The following is a 24,905-nucleotide window of genomic DNA, read 5'->3' as shown; positions in this document are numbered from 1 at the left end:
TACCCTCCACGTGAACTTTCCGTGCGTGCGACCGGTGCGTGCACACACGTTTGTTGGGAGTTGTGCTGTCCGTCAGCCTGTGCTGGCACATACGCCGTTTACCGGAGGGTGCGCGGCCGTATGGCCAAGCTCCATACCATAGTGTATGCGTGGCGACGCACGGTGCTACGCACCGGTGAATCTAATTACTAGTATGTACCGCGGCACCGGTATTGGCTTGTATATTCGCGGTGGCAGATATATTATCGCCGACCGTATATGTTATATACTCCTGGTGGCCGATATATTATCGCCGACCGTATACGTCATATACTCCTGGTGGCAGATATATTATCGCCGACCGTATGTGACATATACTCCTGGTGGCAGATATATTATCGCCGACCGTCTGATATGTGATATATATTCCTGGTGGCAGATATACTATCGCCAACCATATATATACTTCGGGTGGCAGATATAATCGCCATCCATACAACCAAACCGAGTACCAAGCACGGAGTTCAACCTGTCTTACTACACATGTATTGTACATTGTAATTGATAGACTTCACTGATTTTGAGGTTTTCCCCTCTGACCTCTGATCTTTTTGCACAAAGAAACTAACTCAATTGCATTTGTTTTTACTTCTAGTCTATGTAACAAATACTAGACTCTATTCAAGTTACAGCTCTAGACAAAGGCGTTTCTATACCAGAACCTATGACCTTTGACCTTTTGTCCCTAGCATGTCAACGAAGTAATGTGTACATGTTTCTTTCCTTCCTGTTCTTTTACAACCAAGGTAACAGTTCACTGAACTCTTTCTTAATTAGTCCATCTACATCTCAAAGACTGTATCTGCCCGCATTTCAAGAAAAAAGAAACCTAGGGTCTATTCAAAATTGTGTTGAAACATCAGAGCATGAAAGGTGAAAGGACACACATTATAGTGTACAACCACCCCTTGGACAGTTCTAAGCATTTTGAAAACAGGAGAAACTGAACATATATATAAAAGCAAAAATGTGAAAGACACTTTAGTGACACAAGACTACTATGACTGATTTCGAGTATTCATTGGAAATGATGCAGGCATTTACACTGAAAGTCATTTACCTTCCTCAGTACAGCTGTACCAGTATCTATCCATCTCACTCACAGGCTCCCCCATCATGTACACATATCTCTAACTTACATGTATATCACCTCATTGCAATTATTAACTTTACTTTCACAAACTCATATTCTGCCATGAAATAATACAGTGTGTACACATGTATGCATTAAATCTCAGTAATGTCCAAGAGTTTTATAAGCCAAGACTACTTACAATGAATATAAACATGTGATGTTTCATGTGCTAATTTACTTTAATATGACTTCCTTCTTCAACACAAATTATTCTCATGCTATGTTACAGTAGTGATACCTGGTTTAAAAGGTATTTTCATCTGTAGAGTATGCACAAGTGGCTTTTTTATCTCATAAGACATGTTTAAACTGTAGCTACGGTACACATACTAAAACAGAATTGAGCACAGATACCATGTACATTTGTACTACAGACTGATGGTAGTATACCACACAGATCACTGTGGGCAGATAATTCAAGGCTTTGCCTAATGAGGCATTAACGCCATCTCTCATCCTTACCCATCCTGAAATACCTTGAGTTGATCCCACAATTTAACTTATTCCCACTTTATTTAGGGCTTCTAGTGTTTTTGTGGGGTTTTTTTGTACTAAAGGAAGAAAGATATCACATCTATCTGAAATACAGACACCTTTCAAATCAGGAGGTAAACATTAACTGCCCAAGATTTTGTAAGGAACCATCTGGGTAGGTGTGTTAGTGTTTTGCTCACTTAAGTGACTACAAGATGTTAAAACAGAGATGAGAAATAGCAATCCCTACGATACTCTATGATTCTAGTTACTCTTGACTGGGTTCCCTGGCAGCAACAGCGCTCAAAGAAAACAAAAGTTGACTAAAAAGAAGCCAAGAAGGACCATACAATGCCATAGAACACTGTAATAATCTTCATAATGCAAAGTAGGAAATGATGTGCAGAATACTACTAGATCGAGATCTACAGTAGTCAGTCCTTTCATAATTTGCATGCACGAACACAGCAGCAGTTGGTACATTTGTTTTGTTGTAGCATTCTAATTCTAGATCTGATCTGATGAAGAATGAGAATGTTTACTCTTTTAGCCGAGGTGTGAATGTTTGCCCAATCAAAAGTCCCATGTTCAATTATCAAAACATTCCATTCACACTTCAATCATCCCCATGGCTGGGGCATGCAATTTACAATATGATAAGGCCAGATGTGACCACCGATAGTCATGCTACATGTACTGTAAAAGTGGTTTCTTTCGCGTACAGAAACTTTTGCGGTTTCCATCGGTGCGGACTTTTTCGCATGTGTTTAAATTCGTAGTCGGTAATGATAGCATTGTACAAGCGACGAGTTCAAAACATTTTCGCGTGATGTTAAATTCGCGGTTCAACCTCAAAGCGCGAAAATAAAACCACCGCGAAAGAAAGCACTTTTACAGCAGTTAGTTAACAGGATTGCTGCTTGTGGCACACGCCACAGAACTCTATGTGGTGCATGCACAGCGCACGTACAGCCCTGTCACGTTGTGTACAGCGACAGGGCTGTGTATAGTTAGTGTTCCAGTTCTGCAGGCGGGTGTGTGGGATCTCATCTTGCGCTGGATGTGTCGATACATGTGCGTAATGAAAGCACTTACAGTACGCCACACCGATGCTCTAATACCCTTCCCTGTGCGGTATGATCGAGCAGAGACAGGATGCTGTGCATGCATGGCACCCAATGCAACTCAACAGTCGTAAACTTTTGTCCCTCATTCATGATTTTAAATGAGTGGATACTCCTTTGCAGGGGATCACTAATTACTGTTAAAGTGGAAATTTTCGCGGTGTTGAAATTTTCGCGCATTTCGCGCAACCAGAAACTAGCACGAAAATAAAAGCACGTGAATATTTTTGCATGCCATACGTTCCAGTGGTTGATGTCTTGATTCCGTGGAATTAAAAACACACAAAAATCTTCTCGACCGGCCAAGCGCGAAAAATTAGTCGCGCGAAAATATCCACTTTTACAGTAACTTATTGCAGAGGGCATATATCTATTGAACTGTCCTTGGCAAAATTATTTTGTTAAATAATGAACAAACAAAAAAATCAACAAAATATCCACCGATCCACCGGTCTGCTTCTGTCTGCACAGTTACCGATTTACAGGCAGCCATTATAACTTTAAGTACACACACATACACACACACACAGAGGCAGTACACATACACACAAGCCTCTCCGGCCTGCGACAGGTGGTTTGCACGCATTGTGTTGGCAGCAGACGGATGAAGGAGACATTAAAATACCGTATTTGCGTATCTAATTTAAAAGATGTGACTAGCTAGCTAGGATGATCAAAAATGGAAGCTACTGACTGGTAGAGGTCTACTGTAACGCAGACATCTTCACACTTTGCACCATGGCCATAGCAATTTTCTGCAAGAACATTGTAATGTTAAACGTAATTTAAGCAAAGCTCGATAATCCTGCACTCTGACTGCAGTGGATAGCAAAGACACGCAATATGGCGCAGTGTTTGATGAGTCAAAATCGCAGGGTGAGGACAGCTTTAGACTTGACGTAATCACTTGTCAAACGGCGTTCCAAACAACAAGAGCAGCTTACCGGCTGCTCAGTGCGTGGTTCACGGGATATCACCTTGGCACACGCACACAGGGAATGAGGTACCCGGTACCGATAATATCAGTTCGGGAAACCCACTCACAAGGGGGGCCCCTCCTTATAAGTAACCCGTCCCCCTTATAAGTAACCCCGTCCCCCTTATAAGTAACCCCCGAGGCACCCCTTATAAGGAGTCTCCACGCTTTTTTGCAATGCAATGCAATGCAAAAATGAAAGGACTGCGGCAATTCGCTTGATTATGTCCATAAAGCTTCACAAGTTTCCTAGTTACTCACGAAATTTGAGCAAAATCGGTTTGAGGCATCATATCTAAAATCATGGATTTAAATGCGATGTCAAACGACCCATGCGAATGCTGAAATGCGAGCGATTACTGGCGTGAGTGTCGCCAGGCGCGGCGGCGCGGCAATGCTTGAGTGCAGACGTGGCGACCGAGTACGGAGACTTTCGTACTCAGTCGCCACGTCTGCACTCAAGCATTGCCGCGCCGCCGCGCCTGGCGACACTCGCGCCAGTAATCGCTCGCATTTCAGCATTCGCATGGGTCGTTTGACATCGCATTTAAATCCATGATTTTCGATATGATGCCTCAAACCGATTTTGCTCAAATTTCGTGAGTAACTAGGAAACTTGTGAAGCTTTATGGACATAATCAAGCGAATTGCCGCAGTCCTTTCATTTTCGCATTGCATTGCAAAAAAGCGTGGAGACTCCTTATAAGGGGTGCCCCGGGGGTTACTTAAGGGGGACGGGGTTACTTATAAGGGGGACGGGTTACTTATAAGGAGGGGCCCCCCTTGTGAGTGGGTTTCCCGAACTGATATAGGGCTTGAAAGTGCATGAATGCCACTTTATTATGAGAGACAGAAAAACTAAAAATACTTCCGCAAGTGACTGACAATAACATCTCCGTCTAGGACAGGTAAACTGGACTAAACGTAACATTAGTAACAACTTTTACTAGAATTCTAGCAGTATGTTATTAATTCGGTACGAGATCTAGCTAGACTCTAGAACAAATTATCACAAATATCACTAGGTTCTAGTAAATTACTAGGCCTACTACACTAGCAGCGAATGACTCAATGGAATGGCAAAGCCAAGGTCTCGCAAGGACAAGACAAGGGCCACATCTCTATTGCCACTGCTGGCTACCACCACACAGGCAGCAGCAGAGCGAGCAGCGGAGTATAAAGACCGGTAGAAAATTCCAGTGGCAGTGCAGTGCAATGAATGGGAGTATGCGTATGGGTATGGACAATGCATTTCATCCGTGATAGCGTGATTAGCAACGCACGAATGGCAACCGTTATCTATCTGTAGAGATTGAATTTCTTCGTCACTCTAATATACAATGGATGAATAAAAATGGCAGAGCGATACTCACTTTGATTTACCAACAGCTGAGTCTCCTAGGCATATAATCTTCACACCATTTTCGGCTAATTTACCGTCCCCTTCCGGGACTGTCGGCGACTTCGCATGGTTCGCCATCTTTACGTACGGAAATATGTTAGTAATGCATTTTGGGACAAGAACATTGCATAATCGGAGCGGTAGTCTACTGGACGCAAGATGGCGCTCGACTAGAAATTGCTTCGGAACCGTTTTGGCTCTGGATATTGCTTCAGTGCTACGTACAACAAAAAAAAAATAATAATAAATGAGTAATAATAATAATCATGTGTGATATATGACTATGAATATAAACATGTGATATTCTCTTTATATTTTCATGGCAGGCTTATTCGGGTTTGTTTTTTCCTGTCAAATCGTGAATTGTAGTTTGTTTGTTTTTATCTATAGTAATGATTGCACGTTCAAACCAAATCTGTAAGTTCATAATACGGTTGAACGGATGGTCAGATATTTGTTCAAATTTCATTGATTTGTTCCAACATTTTGCACTAATTGAATCCATATACAGATAGATTTCCCTTTCAGGAATGCAGCAAAAACAAAAACAAAACAAACAAATAAAGATGATTATTCCAGTGTCATTAAACTCGGTCCCAAATTCGGAGTTATGGAATCTGAAATTTCACTTGTTTTCACATATAGCCTCAGAATATTCAGATGAGCATGCAGTTATAGATGTATTAAGGTGAAATGCAAGGAGATTGTGAATTTGCCTGCATGTCTCGCAAGTTTATCATTTACCAGCACACAAACCTTTACTGAGTTTCCCTTTCTTTCAATTAAATCGAAAGGGAAACTTTATTTTATTTTATTTTTTGTATTTATTTATTTCCCTTTTTATTTTGCCTCGCATCAAATAATCAAATATAGCGAGCTTTAGGTCTAATAGAGGTAATGGTTATGGCGGGCCTATACTCCAACAGGCTCTGTCACCCGCATGTGCTGAACAACAAGTTAAGCCTAATAGCCGCGGCGTAAACATTTAACAGCGTCGCAGATTAGCAGCTCGCTAATTACTTTCAGAGGAGAGGTTGCGGTTGCTAAGTCATTGACCCAAATCATGAATAACTACCGAGTATAATATTTTCTGTGCCCTCTCTCAACGTGATTGTATACATTGGAGAGTTGGGATCGACGACTACATAAGCTCCTGAACTTTGTAGACGTGCATATTTCCATATTCGACGCGAACATGTAAACCTTCATTGTGTTCGTAATATGACATATACTCACTCTTTATCGGAGTGTGATGGAACCTACACAAACCCGTTCTCCCGATTTCACTTTTTGCAAGTAAACGTGATCATTATACTGTTTTTTAATTTATTGGGATTGAACAAACAAACAAACAAACAAACTTGGCAAACAAACAAACAAACAAACAAACGAAACATTATTAACCAGCAGTGCAGAAAAATGAGAGAGAACAAAAACAGGAAGATGATAGTGTAAATTTTAAAAAGTGACAGGCCCGCTTCATTAATGATTTGGATAGGTTTATCAAACAATGAACGGGGGGGGGGGGGGTATTTCTTAGATATCGACAAAAGCGAACGGACTGCGTGTCACATATAGAACAAAACAGCAACACCCTAGCGCAACGTCATACATATAGATACTATATATTGTTACAAAAAACATTTCCCACTTTTTATCTTTTTGATAGTTCGAAAACTATATATCAGATAACGCTGTCTTTGATATGAGCAATAGCTGAAAAGTGTACAATTTAGTTGGAAATGATTTGAATATGAAATCATAAATCAGTTCATTAGATCCACGACAGGTTCCAGATTTTTGTCAAATATTTTAAGTCTCTGCACAAAATTTGAACTTTACACAGTAACCGCAATGATGTGTATGTGAGTGTGAATGGCCCTGAACAATAGACATGAATACTACCTTTTCAGAGCTTTGCTGGTTAGGTTTCTGGTCTCTTGCTCCAAGGCACTTGAATGTTTTATTGATAATTCATGATGGATTGTCCTTGGCAATGCTAGTCTAAATTCATGGTAAAGGGTAGAATGCATGCACATGAAGAAAGAAAGCACATGTTTTCATGTGCTTTTGCATAGTTTGATACACTAAAACATTTCAGGATGAATAAAGACTAGCCGTGATAGTGGAATTTCTCATCAATCATTATGTAGGCCTAATACTTGGCATTCAAACCCTGACCATCGTTCAGGACCATTGTCTGGGTGTTAACCATACACTCCCATACACACCGTGACCTCTGTGCAAAGTTACAGTTCTGTACAGAGGGTTGAAAATCGAGCAAAATCCAAACCCTTACTTAAAAATTAATATTGAATTTAATGAAACTGATTTATGTCTTAACTTTTAAATCACCTCCAACAAAATTGTACACTATTCAGCTCTTGTTCATATCAATGTCAGTGTTATCTGATGGGTTTTTTTAACTACTAAGGATCAAAAGTGGGGAATGTTTTTTGTAACACTTAGTAGCTACCAGGGTATTCATCTTGGTACCGACGATATATCGCAAGCACTTTGTCTATTCATGGAGCTATAGGGGTAGCTCGATGGTCCATTGTTATGGTAAAGCAATTACCGTACACTGACAGCTGGACTGACCGGTACATCATTGCCCATCTCCTAACAAGGTACCGAACTCTCAATGAATGAGTAGGCCCTACGCATCTCACCAGCTACATTAGTACACCAAGGCCCTCTGCTTGTTGAAAAATTCATTAGCGCCATCTTGTGGTCAACTCGTGAGTGCCTGCTGCATACGTCAACCGAGTGCGACACGCATTATTATCTACTCAGTATATGCAGAAGGATATTGCATGCTAATTTTGTACGAAAATCGTACATTGCAATGGGCTGTACACGACTCTTAATCGTGATACTTAAACGGATATGGAATTTTGGTTGTGTAGTAACAATAAGCCAGTTCATAGTTCCACTTTGCGCGTGAGCAGAAAAAGATTATAACGTTTCTTAGGCCCTGTTAACAGACAAGTTGGTTTTCATCTTCACTGAGATAAACAGCTGTGGTTTTATTTTTATTCATGTAATCTTTATGAATGGTACTTGCCAGCACGTCCACCTGATAGCAACTGAATATCGCCCAGCGTTTGGCAATATTAATAGAAAATGTTTGTTAACGCGTATTCTATAAAATATTGAAATGGATGTTTCCCCAAGTGTTAATTGACTGACCATTCTGGTCACAATGGTATACGCAAGTTCATTCTTTGTTTGAACATAAATTTGATGATATTGTTATATCGGGCAAGCCTATGCATGATATTACGTCTCTTTAAAAAACGAGTGAAGTGCATAACCAACTGAAAGAGAAAGGTCATTATACACTCGAGCTAATTAAGAACTGGCTTGTTTCAGATTTTGGATTAATTGATCCATCGATTTTATTTCGGCATTTCTTTTTCATATACCTGAATGCAATACAAAGTCAATCGAGCAAACTAATTATTGAGTACAATATCATTAGAATCGAATAGTCAAGTTGCCTTGATGAATTGAAAATACTCAGAAGAATAACGTGTTAAAGGTTTTATCAAAATCGGATCTCTAATACGACAGTCATTAAATTCTAACGTTTCAAAATTAATGTCGTTGCAAATAAACTATTATTATATCAAAATGGCCGACATGGTTGACATCGATTCTTTTATTGAACTGTTCACAAATTATAATCAAAATTCTTAAAGGGACTGTACAGTACTGGTTGAGGTAGGGATTCATGTTTTGAACATTCCTAAGTAAGATAATGAAAGGCCTCTTATGAAATATGAAAGAGCATGTAATTTTAAGAAGGATTCAATGTTTATTTGATGAAAATTGGTTTTCAAATGGCTGAGATATCCAAAAAAGTGCTAATAATAAAAGGCGACATGCCCCAACTTTATTAGTATCTCTTTGTTTCACCTTGTTTTTGGATATCTCAGCCATTTCAAAACAGATTTTCATCGAATAAACTTTTGATACCCCGGTAGAACCGCATGCTCTTTGACATCTCATAGAGTGGTTTCTGAATATCTCACAAAACGTTAAAAGGTAAATCTTCACCTTGACCAGAACTGTACACACCCTTTAAAAACATGAAATCAAGAGTCATCCAACAATCTAACAATGAGTGGGGGGGGGGGGGGGGCTGCAGTTTCTAAATCATCGACCACTAACACTATTTTCACGTGGATTGTGTACGTAGGCCTACCATAGGATGGCTTCATCGCCTCGCCCAGTGTTCGTGTGGGGTCGTGACCGATAAAACGCACAATTTAGCGACAACACAATAAACATGACTCTTACTCTGCCACATAAGAACGTCCGTAGTCTATAGCCTATTATGAATGCACCCCTCCCGTTTTGTTTGTCTGAAGAAACTCTGCAAGTCTTTAAAGTCAACTTTAACATGGTGTTTGAAAGCAACTTTTATTTCTAATCAAGAAATCATTCTATCATGAGAACTATTTCATCACCTGCATGACAGTGACAAACCTACAACGCAGAAATCTTGCATTCACAATGGAAATGACCATTGGATCTATTTCTCAGCCAGACAAAACTTCTAAAAGTAATAGCTGATTAGACAAACATTAATAATCACCAACTTTGCAATGGGTGTGACGCACCCTCTAAACGAAATGGAAATGGAATGAAAGCAAAAATGCATGTCGAATTGATTACTATATTTCGTCAAATGTAAACCTTTTTTTAAGGGGGAGATAATGGCAACTACCCCTCCTGTTGGTGTCCCAATTCTTTTTTTTTTTCAAATTGCTAGTTGATTATAGTTTTGTTTGAGTTTGTTTGTTTTCATTTTTCATTTCAAAATTCCATTTATCATTTCTGGTATTGTTTACCATACCGTATTTCCCTTTGCACATTCCCATAATTTTGATAACTTTCGTTTCATAACTTTCGTTTCACCCGACAGGCGTGACGCCAGAAAGCGTGAAAAGCTCCTGAAAATGGTAACAATGAAATCGAATGTGTTCAGGTTGCTTTTTTGCCCAACTGAACACATGGCATGTGCTACGATGTGTATATCGAAGTGTACTACGCGCAGGTAACCTGACAGTAACGGCTGCTTGCCATGTCCTTGAAAAGTTCAATGACCTTCATCTGGCAAAGAGCTTGATCGACTCCGCACATCAAAACATAAAATCACGTGATCATAACGGGGGAACCCCCTAAATGACCGCGCGGTGTCAGGTACTCTTGTACGATGGGAGGAGAAATTCTTCGAGCGCGTTCGACCAATCAGAAATTTGTGGAATATTGTCTCACTCATGCACCGGAGTCATTTGCATAAGATACATGCTTGAACTAACAGCTTACCCTGGATGAGAGCCCTTCGTGTGTGTAGGTATGGACACACATAAAATACGTGTGCGTGTGTTTCATAGTGGGTTATGTCTCATGTGTGTCATACCCCCTTGGTGTACAACGTTCAGACTCCGCTCTTATGCACCCACACATGTGTAACGAAAATGACTGAATGCTGGAACGGCCATCGCCATCGTAAAACACGTATTTAAGGATCCTACTAAATCATTTCAGAGTACTACCATCTTTTCAATGCACTTGGAGAATGATACAGTGTATTATCAAGAAAAAAAAGACACATCAAATTACAGAGGAGCATATTATGATTTGGATACCCAAGGGCATCGCCATTTCTTAATTCTTTACTCCATGCCATGGCAATTCTTACCTCGAACTTTAAAAAGCTATTACAGTATACTGAAAGCATGAACAAGTGAACAAAAAGAAAACAAAAATAAAACGAAACGAAACGAAAGCTTTCTTCCGTCAGACTGAATCTGTACTTTTATACTGTTGTTTATGTCCCTATGGGTCTGACTTCATATCACTTTTGTACAGGAAACTAGCTGTACGTATATCACTTCTCCAGTTCCATGTTTAGGCCTATGATCCAGGAAAAAAAAAGATAATACACGTGCCATACAAGTCTAATTATCAAATTATGCGATATCGATTGTTCGTGATAATTATTGTATTAGTCTTGATCTAAGCTGCGTAAGAGGCATAATCATATAGGGTGATTTGGCAGGTGGTGGTGGTGGGGGGGGGGGGGATACAGTTATTGTATCATGTACGTAAAACCGGCAGAAGCCACTACGTGCGAAGTGCGCTCATTCTACTCCCTCAAAAGTTGCCGACATTGAACAAATACTCGAGAACGTTTGGTAAACGAATTTCCCAAATCAAGCTTTGGACCCAGCTGTTTTATGTTTCTGTGATGGCAAATCAGAGCTTTCGTTTTATTTTCGCTATTCATCTAAACGGCATTGTTTAGTCGAAGTAAGTTAAAGGGATGGTATAGTGTTGTTTGAGATGAGGATTTCTGATAAAATATTACACAGCATATACAATTTTAAGAGGAATTCCAAGTTTGAATGATGGAAGTCGATTTTGAAATGGCTGGGACATCCAAACACAAAGCAAAACAAAGTGGTCCCAATTATAATGATAATAATAATAATGATGATGATGATGATGATGACAATAATAATGATAATAATAATAATAATACCACTACTACTACTAATAATAATAATGATAATAATAATAATGATAATAATGATAATAACAATGACGATGATGATGATAATAATAATAATAATAATAATGATAAAAGGTGGGCCCCGACTTTTATTAGAATCACTTTGTTTTGATTATATACCTCAGCCATTTCAAAACTAATTTTCATTAAAAAAAAACCAACAGCGCTGAATTCCTCTTGGAATTACATGCTTTTTTATATTCTATACAAAAGAGTTCTCATTATCTCACCAAAAACTATACGCCATCCCCTTAAAAGCTCCATACATATAATTTCAGTCGCCACCATAAAATTAAGATTAGAACATAGTTACGCTAAATTCACACACACACACACACACACACACACACACACACACACACACACACACACACACACACACACACACACACACACACATAATTATATGATATTATATTGTCGATTATGTATGCCATCTTTTTCATTGCTAATCTTGCTTGTGCAAGATCGGATGAATTGACAGTCTCCACACACACAATAGCCGGTATACTATAAAATTTGCGAGAAATTTTCTTATATAGCCAATCGTCGAAGCAAATTTACTTGTTGTGAAAATGTCGTCTTTATATGTGAGCGGATTACAGGAGAGATGCACTCCTGTGTGGGTCGTTAAGATACCACTCCATTCCCCTCAAGGAGGATGGCGAAAACCAAGTAAGCAGTTCGTGTAACCATAATTATGATCAAGAATGTGGAATATCATGAATGATTATTTAGTGATTACTTCTGGTCTTTATATTTCTCTGTATCTGTATATGCACACTGCAATTATAAAGGAACCACTGCCAAGTGGTGCCAGTGTATAAGACAATAGATACTCTCAATCGTGCAATGAGGTCCAGGTCATGTCATTTTGAAGGGACTTATCTATACAGCTATCAATTGCTTAGTTGCTTACTCAAAGGAATTAATTTAAGTGCTTCTTTGTTGGTTATGTTGTGAAGTAAGTAATCACGATAAATTTCGCGTGGCAACTGATTTGTTAAGAGAGTACATTTTACTCTAGAGGAGACATGAACTGAAAGCCACGTGGCCATAGCTATTATTCAGGCAGCAATGATAAAGATAAAGAGTCAGACTGAGAATATAGGCAGATGTCTTTCCCGTCTTCTTCCCCCCCCCCCCCCCCTCCTCCTCCCCTTCCACCCCATGTATTGATTCGTTATTTTACTTTCAATTCCAGAATGGCGCATCCCTGCGCTCTGCATTCTGCCGCAGCCTCGGGTAATCTTATGCCTCGGACTCATAACAACCCGTTTCGTTTCACACAGTCACCTTCCGGGAAGCGAGGAGCGAACGATTTCCGAGCCCCGTATATATGGCTCACCCCCCGCAGGTAAAAATCTGCATCTACGATGTGTAATTTTAGAGCAGAAGAAAAACAAGCCAAAGAAAACAAAGTAAAAAAACAAACAAAACGAAATCATCATTTACATGCAATCTGCATTCATGTTGCTAATGGTCATTATACCTTTACTGCAGATGAAGATAGCCATTTGTGAAATATTCTGCTCATCCTTAGGGCGAGTGTAATAATATAGGGCTATTATACAAATCTATGAAGGCCGCTTGTTTATTTTCGGTTGGAGTATAGCCTGTAATCAGAAGATGATAGCCATATAATTCTATCCATTCTAAAATACCATTCGTCATGCAAGAAGACAGGATTACACATTTTCACTATTGTTTGTTTAATGCTAAACATGATCTATTGTATAATACGTATAGCTAGTGAAGTGATGAGATAATAACGACTGCCCAGCCGAGGACATTAAAATACACATTAACGCAGCCCGAGATTCCCATCTTTCGTTTAGAAGTAGTAGATTCCCATCTTTCGTTTAGAAGTAGTTTGCTGAATGAATGAACTATAATATTCAGCGATCCTCGTGAATCATTTGACATCATCTTCTTTTTAAGGTGAATTCCATGGTCACAAACTTAATATCTAAATATTTTGCCACTGCCTAAGATGACACGATCCATCACTCCGGTGACTGCAGTGACTTTTTTTTTTTAAACCTCGGAGTTGACTCGAGTTGATAACGGTAAAATATTTCGAAAACAATATCCTCGGTAATCTAAGCCCTGGTAATGTTTTAGATAATAATCAAGAAGAAAAGTACTCAAATATCTTTCTTTTCAAGATGTTATGGAAAATTATCTAATGTACACTTGTAAACAAATCTACAAGAAAAATTAAACTGCCTTCATGTCGGATTCAGATAATAAACTTTCTGATATAAATGTTTCAGAACCGTCCCCAAGTACCTTGCCTTTAAATGTTTTCAGCGCCCATTGTCTTGTAACATCAATAAAATTCCGTTAGTCAATATGATAGCAATAATAGACAATAACTAATACCGGAGTTCTATGTATGCAATCATGTAAAAAAATAACAACAACAACAAACAACAATAAGAAAATGTATTGAAGAATATAGGCCTAGGATCTCACAGCGTTGTTAAAGAGTTGCTAAATCATCAGTGGCGGATCCAGGGGGGGGGGGGGGGGGGCGCACCGGGTGTGCGCCCCCTCTTACTTATTTTTCATTTTTAACAAAAGAAACAGAAAGAAAAAAGGGGGACGCGTTTGCCCGCCTTTTGTAAAGGAGCCTCCCTTTCCGGAATTCCTGGATCCGCCCCCTGACTATTGTGATGACTCGACTAATGACTAATTACTGTGTTTGGCGCTCGTCTATATCTTATTACATACGCTATATTATTACAATGGAGTCAAAAGGGGCCTGAGCTTTCGATCCTAGCAGAATCTTCATCAGAGGCAAAAAAAATTAATGACAAACAGGCAGGGACAGCAATCACCTTATAAGGGGCTACGCATAACAAGAACAGTCTGGGTAGGGCTAGGGAGACAGAACAAAGAAAACAAAAGGGGAGGGTTGAAGGTCTAGGGCAAGGAGCCCAACAGGTAAAGGGAGGGGGATTAAAGCAGGAGGGTGGACAGACAAAAGGCAGAGGAGGGTCAGTGATGATCCCGAGGACCTGGGGGGGGGGGGGAGGAACCTTTGAAGGATAAGGATGAACAAGGAGGCAACATCAAACAAGATGAGGAACAACTGAGGGATAAAGAAAGGAAAAGAGTGAAATAGCAACAGGCAAGAGTGGGGGGGGGGGGGGGAGGGGGGCTGAGCAAGCAGGGAGCCCTAACCTGGTGTACCAAGAAGAGGCAACAAAATGAAAGTAAGAGTTAACCACAAATGCAGGTTGTCAAACATATTAAAGTGTATATGATATAATAATGATAATAACAATAAAGATGATGTTGATAATAGTAACGGTAAAGATAATGATAATAAAACTTATGAAAAAGGGGGAAAAACCAAAGGGGAGAGATATGCATAATTATGTAGATATACATGCATGTATGTGCATAAATGTACGTGAATATAAACACATATTACAAGTATACTGCTTTCGGGTGAATTTCCCTCCTATCCGTGCCTCAGTCAAAGTTTGATCCCTCACTCTGCTGTGGTCATTGAGATTTCGTGATGTCGTTGCAAAACATCACAACACGTAAAACGTTCAATGCGGAGTTGTTACCAGTTAAAGTCAATATCGTTTTCTTCCAATTCATCCTCTTCTTCGTGATAGCGAAATTTTGTCACTCCATTTTGTGCTCTTGAGCTGGTAAGACTCGCTCTGTCAGCGAGTGGTTATCCCCGAAACGTAGCGAGTCTACGACAGTGCCATGACTACATAGAGTTCACGACTACTAGTATAGTCACCCTGTTTGGAAAGGAGATGACTGACTCTGAGCTTGAGCAGAGTACTGTACATTGTACAATCAAGATTGTGGCTACCGCTGTGCGCGCATGCGTTATTATCTGCTCTATCTCGGTCTCTTGCCGTCAATGAAGATGTTGCCTCCAAATCAAAGTTCGATGAACTTGGGCCCAAACAAAAATGATACGCCAAACGAGAGCCCGTGTAGGGGAACCCCCTGAATGACCGCATCGTGTGTGGGAGAAATTCTTGAGGCGCGCTTTGACCAATCAGAGCACTCCGATCCTTGCTCACCGAGTACACAAAGTCTCCACCCTCATTCTCACTGCTCACACATTTTACGGCAGTATGTGATTTGCATAATAACACGCACCATGGATTGTACGATTTCTCAGCATGGGGACTTGGATAGTTGTGTTTAATCCAAAAGGCTCTTCGATCGAGACATATTCCCTAAACTTTCGATATGCATTTTGCATCTGGCGCAGCAAAAACTGACTAGCTCACGTCAAACCAAAATAAAAGCATCTTCACTCCTCCTTCTATCTTAGCAGAAACTGATTGCTTTATTCATCAGTTTGACCGTGACATTTTACGTGAAAAAAAAAAGATAACAAAAAAAAAACCATTACAAAAAAAGAGCTAACGAAAAACTTCAAACTTTATTGTATCACTACATTGTGCTGCGTTAGAAATTACATTCCTATTAATGAATGGAACCAATACTAGCGCCCAATGCTGATGTGTGTGTTCATGTATTTCATAACAATGAGGTGACTTTCTTCGAGCGTTAGTGACGTTCTTTATGTTTTGATCAACCAAACAAAACAAAAACACCCCAAAACGACTTATAATGATAGTCCTGTTTCGAGCCATTCGTTCTTTCCTTTTCATTTCTATTTTTTTTTTGGCACGATTACAAAAAGAAGAAAAAAACTTTCCTGTCATTCAACCACTGATGAGGCTGTGACGTGATTATCTCACGTACAATGTGTGGGGCCGCAGCAACACATCTGTTTTGCGACTCTGATAGGATAGCGCTCGTTGTTTTCTAAAGACTTTGGATAGCCGAGTGTCTATAGAGGAAACGAGTCTCGAATAACAACAGGATGCCATCGGGCTCTCTCCACTCATCGCGCCGATATAAACATACCCGTACACACAATCACACATGCACACTATCTCTGATGTACTTAATATGTATACATGAAAATAATTAGGCCCGTGGATGCACTGCCAAAAGATGATGAGCATCTGAAAAAAAAATGAGACTCATTATCTTATCAACTCATATTATGTCATTCACGCTATGTACATTTCTTTTTTTTATACAGTCACATACTTTAGCGTAGTGTTGTCATTGATTTTGTCTCCAGATGCCCTATTCAGAATTTCAGAATCGCCTTTAGGACCCTTCCTTTAGTCGACTAGACTGTTCTGTTTGTTTGATGGAGGAACAGTCATTGTCTGTTGTGTTATTTCTCATTTTCAATTATTATATTTCAGTCCTAGAGATGAACGACTTGTAAATAATGCGTGATAAATCGAAACAATGACAGTAAACTGATTTTGCATCTATACGTTAACACATGCCCTTTCACAATCATGTTTCAGGTTCGTCATGAAGCTATACACACAACTTACCTTACGCTATAACTCACTGTTCATTATATACTTTTGAAATGAATGTAAACTAATGCTACACGTAGAATAACGCATGAAGACAATGTCATGTATCAGTGTGAATTTTACGTATTTTGCGTCACCGCAAATTTAAGTATTGTTTACTTTACTGAGAAATATGAAAATGACTTAACTGAATTAAAATGAAGTTACGAGTATATATTCGTCACGTTGTTGTCTTCTGAATTCTCGTTCGATGGGATGTTCATCATATTGTCTTTCCTGTTTCTAAACAGCATCGGCGCTACTTAATCGTCGTTATCTTCATTATCACTATCATTATCACAACCATCATTGAAGTTATCTTCCTGCGCATACTTTCTCCTGCCTTCTTGTTCTTCTTATTTTTCTCGTTTTTTCTTCTCACCTCATCATCACCATCATCATTAAGTTATCTTCCTCTGCCATTTTCTCCTTCCCTTCTTGATCTTTTATTTCCTTGTTCTTTTGCTTCTTCTTCTTCTTCTTCTTCTTCTTCTTCTTCTTCTTCTTCTCATCCTCCTCATCAATACTCTCAATTCATCGTAAGCCTGATGCATTCATCGCTGTCATCATCCTCATCATCATGATCATTATTACAGTCATCGTTAAAGATAAATATTCCTCTGCTGATTCCTCTCCTTCTTGTTCTTTTTATTTCCATATTCTTTTTCTTTGTCTGCTTCTGCTTGTTCTTCTCATTCTCCTCACCAATACTCTGTTCGTATATTACAGAACAGTAATTATTATCATCATCACCATCATCATCTCGCCTAAATCATCAGTGCGGAAAACAAACATGCAAGACTGAGTGTTGATGATACAGTCGGATGTTTTTTTTTTTTTTTTATATCAGGCATATTTCGGCTAACCTTAATTATGTACCGCTTTGTAGCCACAGTGCTTCGTTGTCAATGTGTCTTGGTACATAAGACCTATATCTAAAATGTAAACCATCAGCTAATAGGGAAATCACTGTCTTATAATCATATAAGATACAATGGATGCTATTCCACCGTGAAAACTGTCCGGTAAATGACAAGCTAAGTTACTCACTGAGTCAAATAGGATTGTCTCAGGATTTCCAGCATACAGCGAAAAACAGACATCAGCATCCACAACAGGTACATCATGCTGCTTGGGATAATGCCACAGCTCGTACGCCATAATTTTTCCCATGTTGGTGGTATAGATTGGATGTCATCCAAGAGTCGTATAAAAACTTAGGCCTGCGAGGGTAGAGCCATGAAGGTATAGTGGAAATGTGACGGCTACGATGTGACAGTGTGATCAAAACATGATGTAGGTCCCTATAACTTGCAGGCGCCTTACACTAACCACATCCTTGGAACAGTAATGTAGAGCTCGGAATATACCAAAGTGATGTGACACGATAATGAATATGAAGACATAACATGGTAAACTACTCCAGTCACTGACCATGTCTCCAGAAGGTATCTCCAGTAAGCATGGGTGCCCGACCATTTCTAATATCCACTGGTGTGTGGATAGGCCTTAGTGTATATGTTCTACGGACTTTTCATGAATAATGAATTTGTGTTGAAGTGGTGGTGTGCGTGTTGTGTTCATGAATAGAGTTGGCTGGCAGGAAGGAACCGGCGCACACCGTCCCTTAGTGCGTCTACGGTATCGGGGTGGATTGGGCTGTCGCATCGTCTAGATTCTGTACAGTGAGGTTGGCTGTATGCTCTTTTTGCTCTCCCTCTCTCTCTCGTTTAGTTAGAAACTCGGTCCAGTGTGTGAAGATTACAAACCCCGTTATGATGTCATTGTGGGTAACAAGAAGGGTTCGGGGGGAAGCCCCGACTCATGAATTCTACCGCACACGTGCAAGGCTTGTTCGCGCAGTGTTGTTGTTTTCTTCATTAGTCTCAGTTTGCATGATTTTAAAAGAAAAAAATAGCTCTTTCTCATCATCATCGTTTATGCTACTACTTTCTTTACAGTGCTCTTGAGGTATCCCAAGGGACAGAATTCGGTAATCAACAGGAAAAATGTTAAATGTTTCCTGTTAACAATCAAGATGAAAATAATGTAGAATTATGCCTGCCACTGAGGTGTAGATCATATAATTTTTGTTTACATAGGCAGTGATAATAAAGTCGTATGATCTGACCAAAAACATGAGCAAACTAGGGGTTAGACAAGAACATCTATGTGTGTACTGTAATTTGTTGTTAGATTTTCGGTTAACTTGTGTTCATTTGCTTCATCAAATTTTCTGTATCGTGTTAGAAACAGATGATCTAATCTTGATTACATTCGCAACAGAGTACTCGTATACATCTCGATTTCCTTTCAACCTTGAGGGGAACTAAATATTTTCAATACGAAATAGTCTTCAACTTATTAAAAACAGGAAGATTTATGGGATGTTGGTCATTTCATATGAGAAATGTCCAAGGCTTGTCATAAGTTCACTTGCAAAGCTATTTCACCTTGAAAACGAGTGATTTATATAGCGCGATGGCTGAGCAGATCAAGGTTTTGATACGTTCCCTTTATGGAAAATGCAAATATATATCTCGACTTACGTGGAAAATTTGCATGCCGAGGAGTCCTCGTGATAGATTGTAATAACGCAATCGTAAACTTCCTGTTTGCCCTAGTACCAGTATCACTACATAGAAAGGGTTACCAGTCTTAAGCTCATGGAGGCCGCCATCTTGGAAAGGGTTATGGGGAATTGGGCATTACGCGTATCCCCTATCGAGAGAATTGAACTGTGCATGAGTTCCCCACATTCGGCTCGAAGCTTTTTGTTAGCGTACGAGATTTCATGGACCGCTTTTCCGACGGTGTTGAACTTTGAGTAGATTCGTTTCATCGAAAACCTTCGTTCGATATTGGAACTCGGCGTATCAATAATCAGCGCGTTTACCGGTCTATGCTTTAGAAGCAGAAATCACTCGTTTTTCGCCAAGAAAGTCGTCTAATCGAATGGAATTCAACCTGTGCACATTACGTTGAAATCGTGTGAGAACAATCGAGTGTGCCACAATTTCAGCTCAGTTTGTAGTTTTCGCAGCGGTCTCTTGTTCCGAAATTTAAACCGATGCGCCACTTAAAGCAGCAGGAAATTCATTAACAAATGACCTAGCTCAAGAAATTCTCCCGAAAGGTGCACGGGAAGAGCTGGAGGATAATATGGCTAAGTTTCTGGACAAAGATCCGTATACTTATGAACGGGAGAAAAAGACATTTCTCCACGGTCTCCGACAGTATCATGCCACGAAAGGGTAAGTTGTGTATGGTTTGTGTCTCGTTCTCTCGCTCACACATCCCTCATTCATTCTGGCTGAAATTCTCTTCGCTGACTATTGTTTTTCAGAGAAATTCTCACGTGTGTGTTCTTGTTTCTTTTGTCTCGCAGTGTTCAGCCGGCTATGTTTCGTACTCCTAAAGTGTCGGGCAGGGATCTTGACTTGTACATGCTGTATTCCAGGGTGACATCGTTGGGGGGAATTGTCAAGGTAGGTACACGAGTCGTGGTACTGTAACAATGTCAGCCTTTTTTGCCTTGTGTTCTGAATGCATGGAGACTGTGAACCGCACCGTATGCGGCATTGAAGTAGTTTACCATCACTATGTCTACCAGGCCAGGCTGGAGTAAACCACTGTGCACGGACTGCGACTGGGCACGAAGTGTTGACTGTTATGATGACCTGAAATTGATGAAATGCTGAATTTACTGAGTGAATCTAGTTATAGAGACTTCAACAGAGTATGGCAGTGGAGACTATTTTCAGGTTGTATCCGAGTACACTTCTGAGTGTTGTGTCAAGGCAAAGGACTTTATCCAGAAAATGAATGTTCAGAAAAATTGTGTTATTAACGTAGGTCCTAGTACTGTAACGTTACGAAGAGGTGGAAATTTTCGTGGTGTTGAAATTTTCGTGCATTTTGCGCAACTAGAAACTAATGTGAAATAAAAGCACGCAAATATTTTTGCTTGTCATACAAGTTGTATGTTCCAGTAGTTGAGGTCTTGATTCCGCAGAATTAAAAACTCGCGAAACTCTTTTTACCTGGCCAAGCGCAAAAAATTAGTCACACAAACATATCCACTAGACCTATATAAATAAGCTTTTAGTACAGTAACCAGACTTATCTGGCTTAGCCAGGGTCTATGTCTGCTTGTCCATCGTTTGTTTTTGTTCTTGTCTTTCCTTTTTTTAAGGGCCATGCTATAGTTTATACAAATTTACTAAAATAGCCTCTGTTAAAGTATTATTATAGAATCATTTTAAATGCTGGAAATGTTTTGTTGTTTGAATACTGCCTGGGTCTCTTTTGGCTATTGATTTATTGAGCCTTTTAAAAAGTTGGTAGGTCTACTGGAACCTGGAATCACTAGAATCACTATGGAATAATTTACCAGGATCTGTGGTACTCACTCCAAACCCAGCCATATTCAGAGAGGTTTTCCTCCTCGTTTGGTTCCAGACGGAACTTTTTCCTGTTCTATGTTTTGAGCTCAAATGCAAATATGCAACATAATTTATATGAAGGTGACGTTGATGCAACATAATTTATATGAAGGTGAAGGTGATGTATGTCATATGGAGGTGTATCCTATTACCGAACGATTTTTGTTTTATTGCTCCAAACGGGCAACATTATGCAATAATTCAGCCAAAAATATCCTTATAGATAATTGAAATGCTGATGACTTTAGCTGTAACGAAAATACTTGAAAAATAAGCCAACTTCTAGAAAAAATCCGTATTTCAAATAACCCTTCCACAAAAGTTTTCTCTTTTTACCGACGCAAATCGTATTGTATTACCGAACGTGCGCCCTCTGTATGGGGAAAATTGTACATTGTATTTTTGGTCAATGTTTATTAACGCGCAGGACAACGAACATCGAAATTTTAGCAATTATTACGTAAATTTGAGGTAAATTACGTTTTGTTTTGTTTTTTGCTGCAGTTTAGCAATTTTCGGCACTGGCTGCCCCTGTCTGCCTGTGAGATAATGCACTTGTCAATGTAATGACTCACCCTACTACCCCCGGACATGGGTGCGTCATTTCCTCGTTTGGTCCGTCAAATTTGTGACCCAGGTGTTCGTCATTTTACCAGCTTTGTCCGTCAAATTTTTGACCGAGGGGTGCGTCAAAATCCCATCATTGTCGGTCAAAATTTTGACCGAGGGGTGCGTCATGGTACGTCACTTGGCTATGGAAAATAACACGCATTTTTGCACGCTGGATACACGTACCGCGAGTGAAATTACAGTGAGCGCTTTCCCGCGGCAAGGGAAAATCAAAGTCGGGAAGCGTTTTGGAATAAGAGGAAAAAATGCTTGCCAGAATCTGGCAAGCAAAGAATTTAAAAGCCACCCTTTCTCCTTACATTTTCCCTCCAACAAACCCATGAAATCATGCATACTCAATCTCAAACCAGGGACTGTTCAGCGATGTAACAACTTAGTTAAATCTTTCCTGTCGAAACGGCAGCAGAAGAACTGCTTGCCGCATGCCATTTTCTGCTCGCGGGATAGCCCGACCAGCTGGCCAGACGCGCGCGCGACGCTGTTAGCTGTGCGAATCTCTACGTACCGCGACTTGGCTGTAGTTACGCAGTACTCGAGCGGGAATATGAATGCCGTGGCGTGGTGTGTACCTACCTGCGCTGCAGCAGTATGCATCCACCGCACTAGCAATGGCCGCGCACACACAGCGCATTCTGCACACATGTGATTGTCATGTATGGATTGCATGCACAGAATACATACTACTGCACGGAATATCGTAGCAGCAGCGTGATGTACGGTGAATGACAATACGGTGCTTACATGGTAAGGGAAACTTGCCGAAACTTTTACAAATTATGTGTACGAACCAAAAGAAAATGAAATTGCTTGAATAAAACGTATGCAAAAATCGTTTCAGTATTTACGGGGGTGCGTCAAATGTACCGAGGATGTCCGTCACAAAAGTGACCGAGGTGTGCGTCACTTTCAACGTGTTGTCCGTCAAAAAAGTGACTGTGGTGTTCGTCACTTGCAGCGTTATGTCCGTCAAAAAAGTGACTGTGGTGTCCGTCAAAAACCCCGTGTGGTCAGTCAAAAAATGACCATGACGCACCCATGTCCGGGGGTAGTGGGGTGCGTCATTACATTGACAAGTGCATAACAGCGCATAGTGCAATGAATGCGAATTCGAGTTGTTGTACGCGCTCCATTGACAAAGTACGCGTTCGGTAATAGGATACCGTTCGGTAATAGGATACCTGACTATACTGGGATCTGTGCTTGCATGGAATTTGAATCAGTGTTCCAATTCGTAAGAAGGAGAAATATTTCCATTCACATGTCAGTGGATTATGACAATGAGAATGTCTTAGTGGGTTGTGTGTGTCAGTGTATAGTAAGTTTACTCATTCAGTTGCAGATGGCATTTAGTATATTTTCATTTGTTCTTATTTAGTAATTGATTTAAAGGGACTGTACAGTATTGGCTGAGGTGGGAATTCATGTTTTAAACATTCCTAAGTGAGATAATGAGAAACCTCCCATGAAATATGAAAGAGCATGTAATTTTAAGAAGGATTCAATGTTTATTTGATGAAAATTGGTTTTCAAATGGCTGAAATACCCCAAAAAGTGATGATGATGATAATAAAAGGCGACAGGCCACGCCTTTTATTAGGATCTCTTTGTTTCACCTTGTTTTCGGATATCTTAGCCATTTCAAAACCGCATTTCATCAAATAAACTTTTGATACCCCTTCCAGAATTGCATGCTCTTTGACATCTCATAGAGTGGTTTCTGAATGTCTCGCAAAACGCTAAAAGCTAAATCCTCACCTCAACCAGAACTTTACACACCCTTTTATACATTATATGATTTAAGATCTGATGGGAGAGTAGTATCTGAAATATGAATTGGAATATGACTGAACAAAATGAGAAAAGATAATGAAAATACATTACAACAGTCTAATGAATACCTTGGATAAAGAAGATTGTATCATTATGGTACAGATATCATGCATCAGCGCATTGTATACAATTGTATCTTGATAAGAGGAATAGCTCCATCGTCTTTCCACACTGATTTCTTCACATCTCTGTTAATTGTGGATCATACAGACATTGTGCTCTGAATTATGAGGGTGATGACCTTTAGATTCTACTGTATTTGAAAAGGCTGAGAGTAATTTGTCTGGTAAATGCTCCTTTATGGCAGAACTCAAAGACCTTCCTACTCACCCCCTTCTGTGCCAGTGGAGGACAGAAGGGATTGGTAGGGACTGGAGCTTTTTGTAGTAAGAGCCCTGCAATTCTGGACATTGACCCTTGACCCAACCATGAGCACTGCCCCTGACACCCCCCACCAACATACCTACACATCTATTTTCAACTTTCAACTTTATTTTCACCTCCATCAAAATGAACAAAGAACTTTATGTACATTGCGTATACACGGGATATTTGTGATACAGAACAAAACTTGAAAAGATACATAAGAAAATTATGAAAGTGAAAAGTAGATGTGATTACATCTTTGTTAAATACATAAAGCGTATAATACAAGTCAACTAAGGATGAGGATGGAAGTGGAGGGTCCCACTAAGAAGCAAAGCTTGTACGATATGGGACCCTCAACTAGAAACATTGTGCTGCTCCTTTTGCCCGTGTCTGTATATCAACATGTTCTGTGCATGATGACCTTTTTTTTTTGAGAATGGGTCACTTTGAAGAAAGCATG

The 24,905-nt window shown here is 39.8% G+C and overlaps 1 protein-coding gene and 1 pseudogene across 1 annotated transcript in view; one reads left to right on the top strand and one right to left on the bottom strand.

Annotated features, from left to right (window-relative positions):
- Positions 1-5,228, bottom strand: part of LOC139725340 (rab-like protein 2A) — a 39,043-nt gene extending 33,815 nt beyond the window's left edge. Inside the window, exon 1 of the mRNA XM_071636428.1 lies at positions 5,122-5,228. Within this exon, the coding sequence (XP_071492529.1) occupies positions 5,122-5,228 (107 nt within the window). The remainder of the gene's footprint in view (positions 1-5,121) is intronic.
- A 14,734-nt stretch (positions 5,229-19,962) lies between these two features.
- LOC139725371 (uncharacterized) overlaps positions 19,963-24,905 on the top strand; it is a 59,925-nt pseudogene continuing 54,982 nt past the window's right edge.

Source organism: Diadema antillarum, unplaced genomic scaffold (genome assembly GCF_040938485.1).
Source record: "Diadema antillarum isolate AM-2024a unplaced genomic scaffold, OU_Dant_1.0 seq00000035_RagTag, whole genome shotgun sequence".
Taxonomy (NCBI): Eukaryota; Metazoa; Echinodermata; class Echinoidea; order Diadematoida; family Diadematidae; genus Diadema; species Diadema antillarum.
The sequence above is the reverse complement of the archived record's forward strand: the minus strand, read 5'-3'. Positions and strand labels throughout refer to the sequence as shown.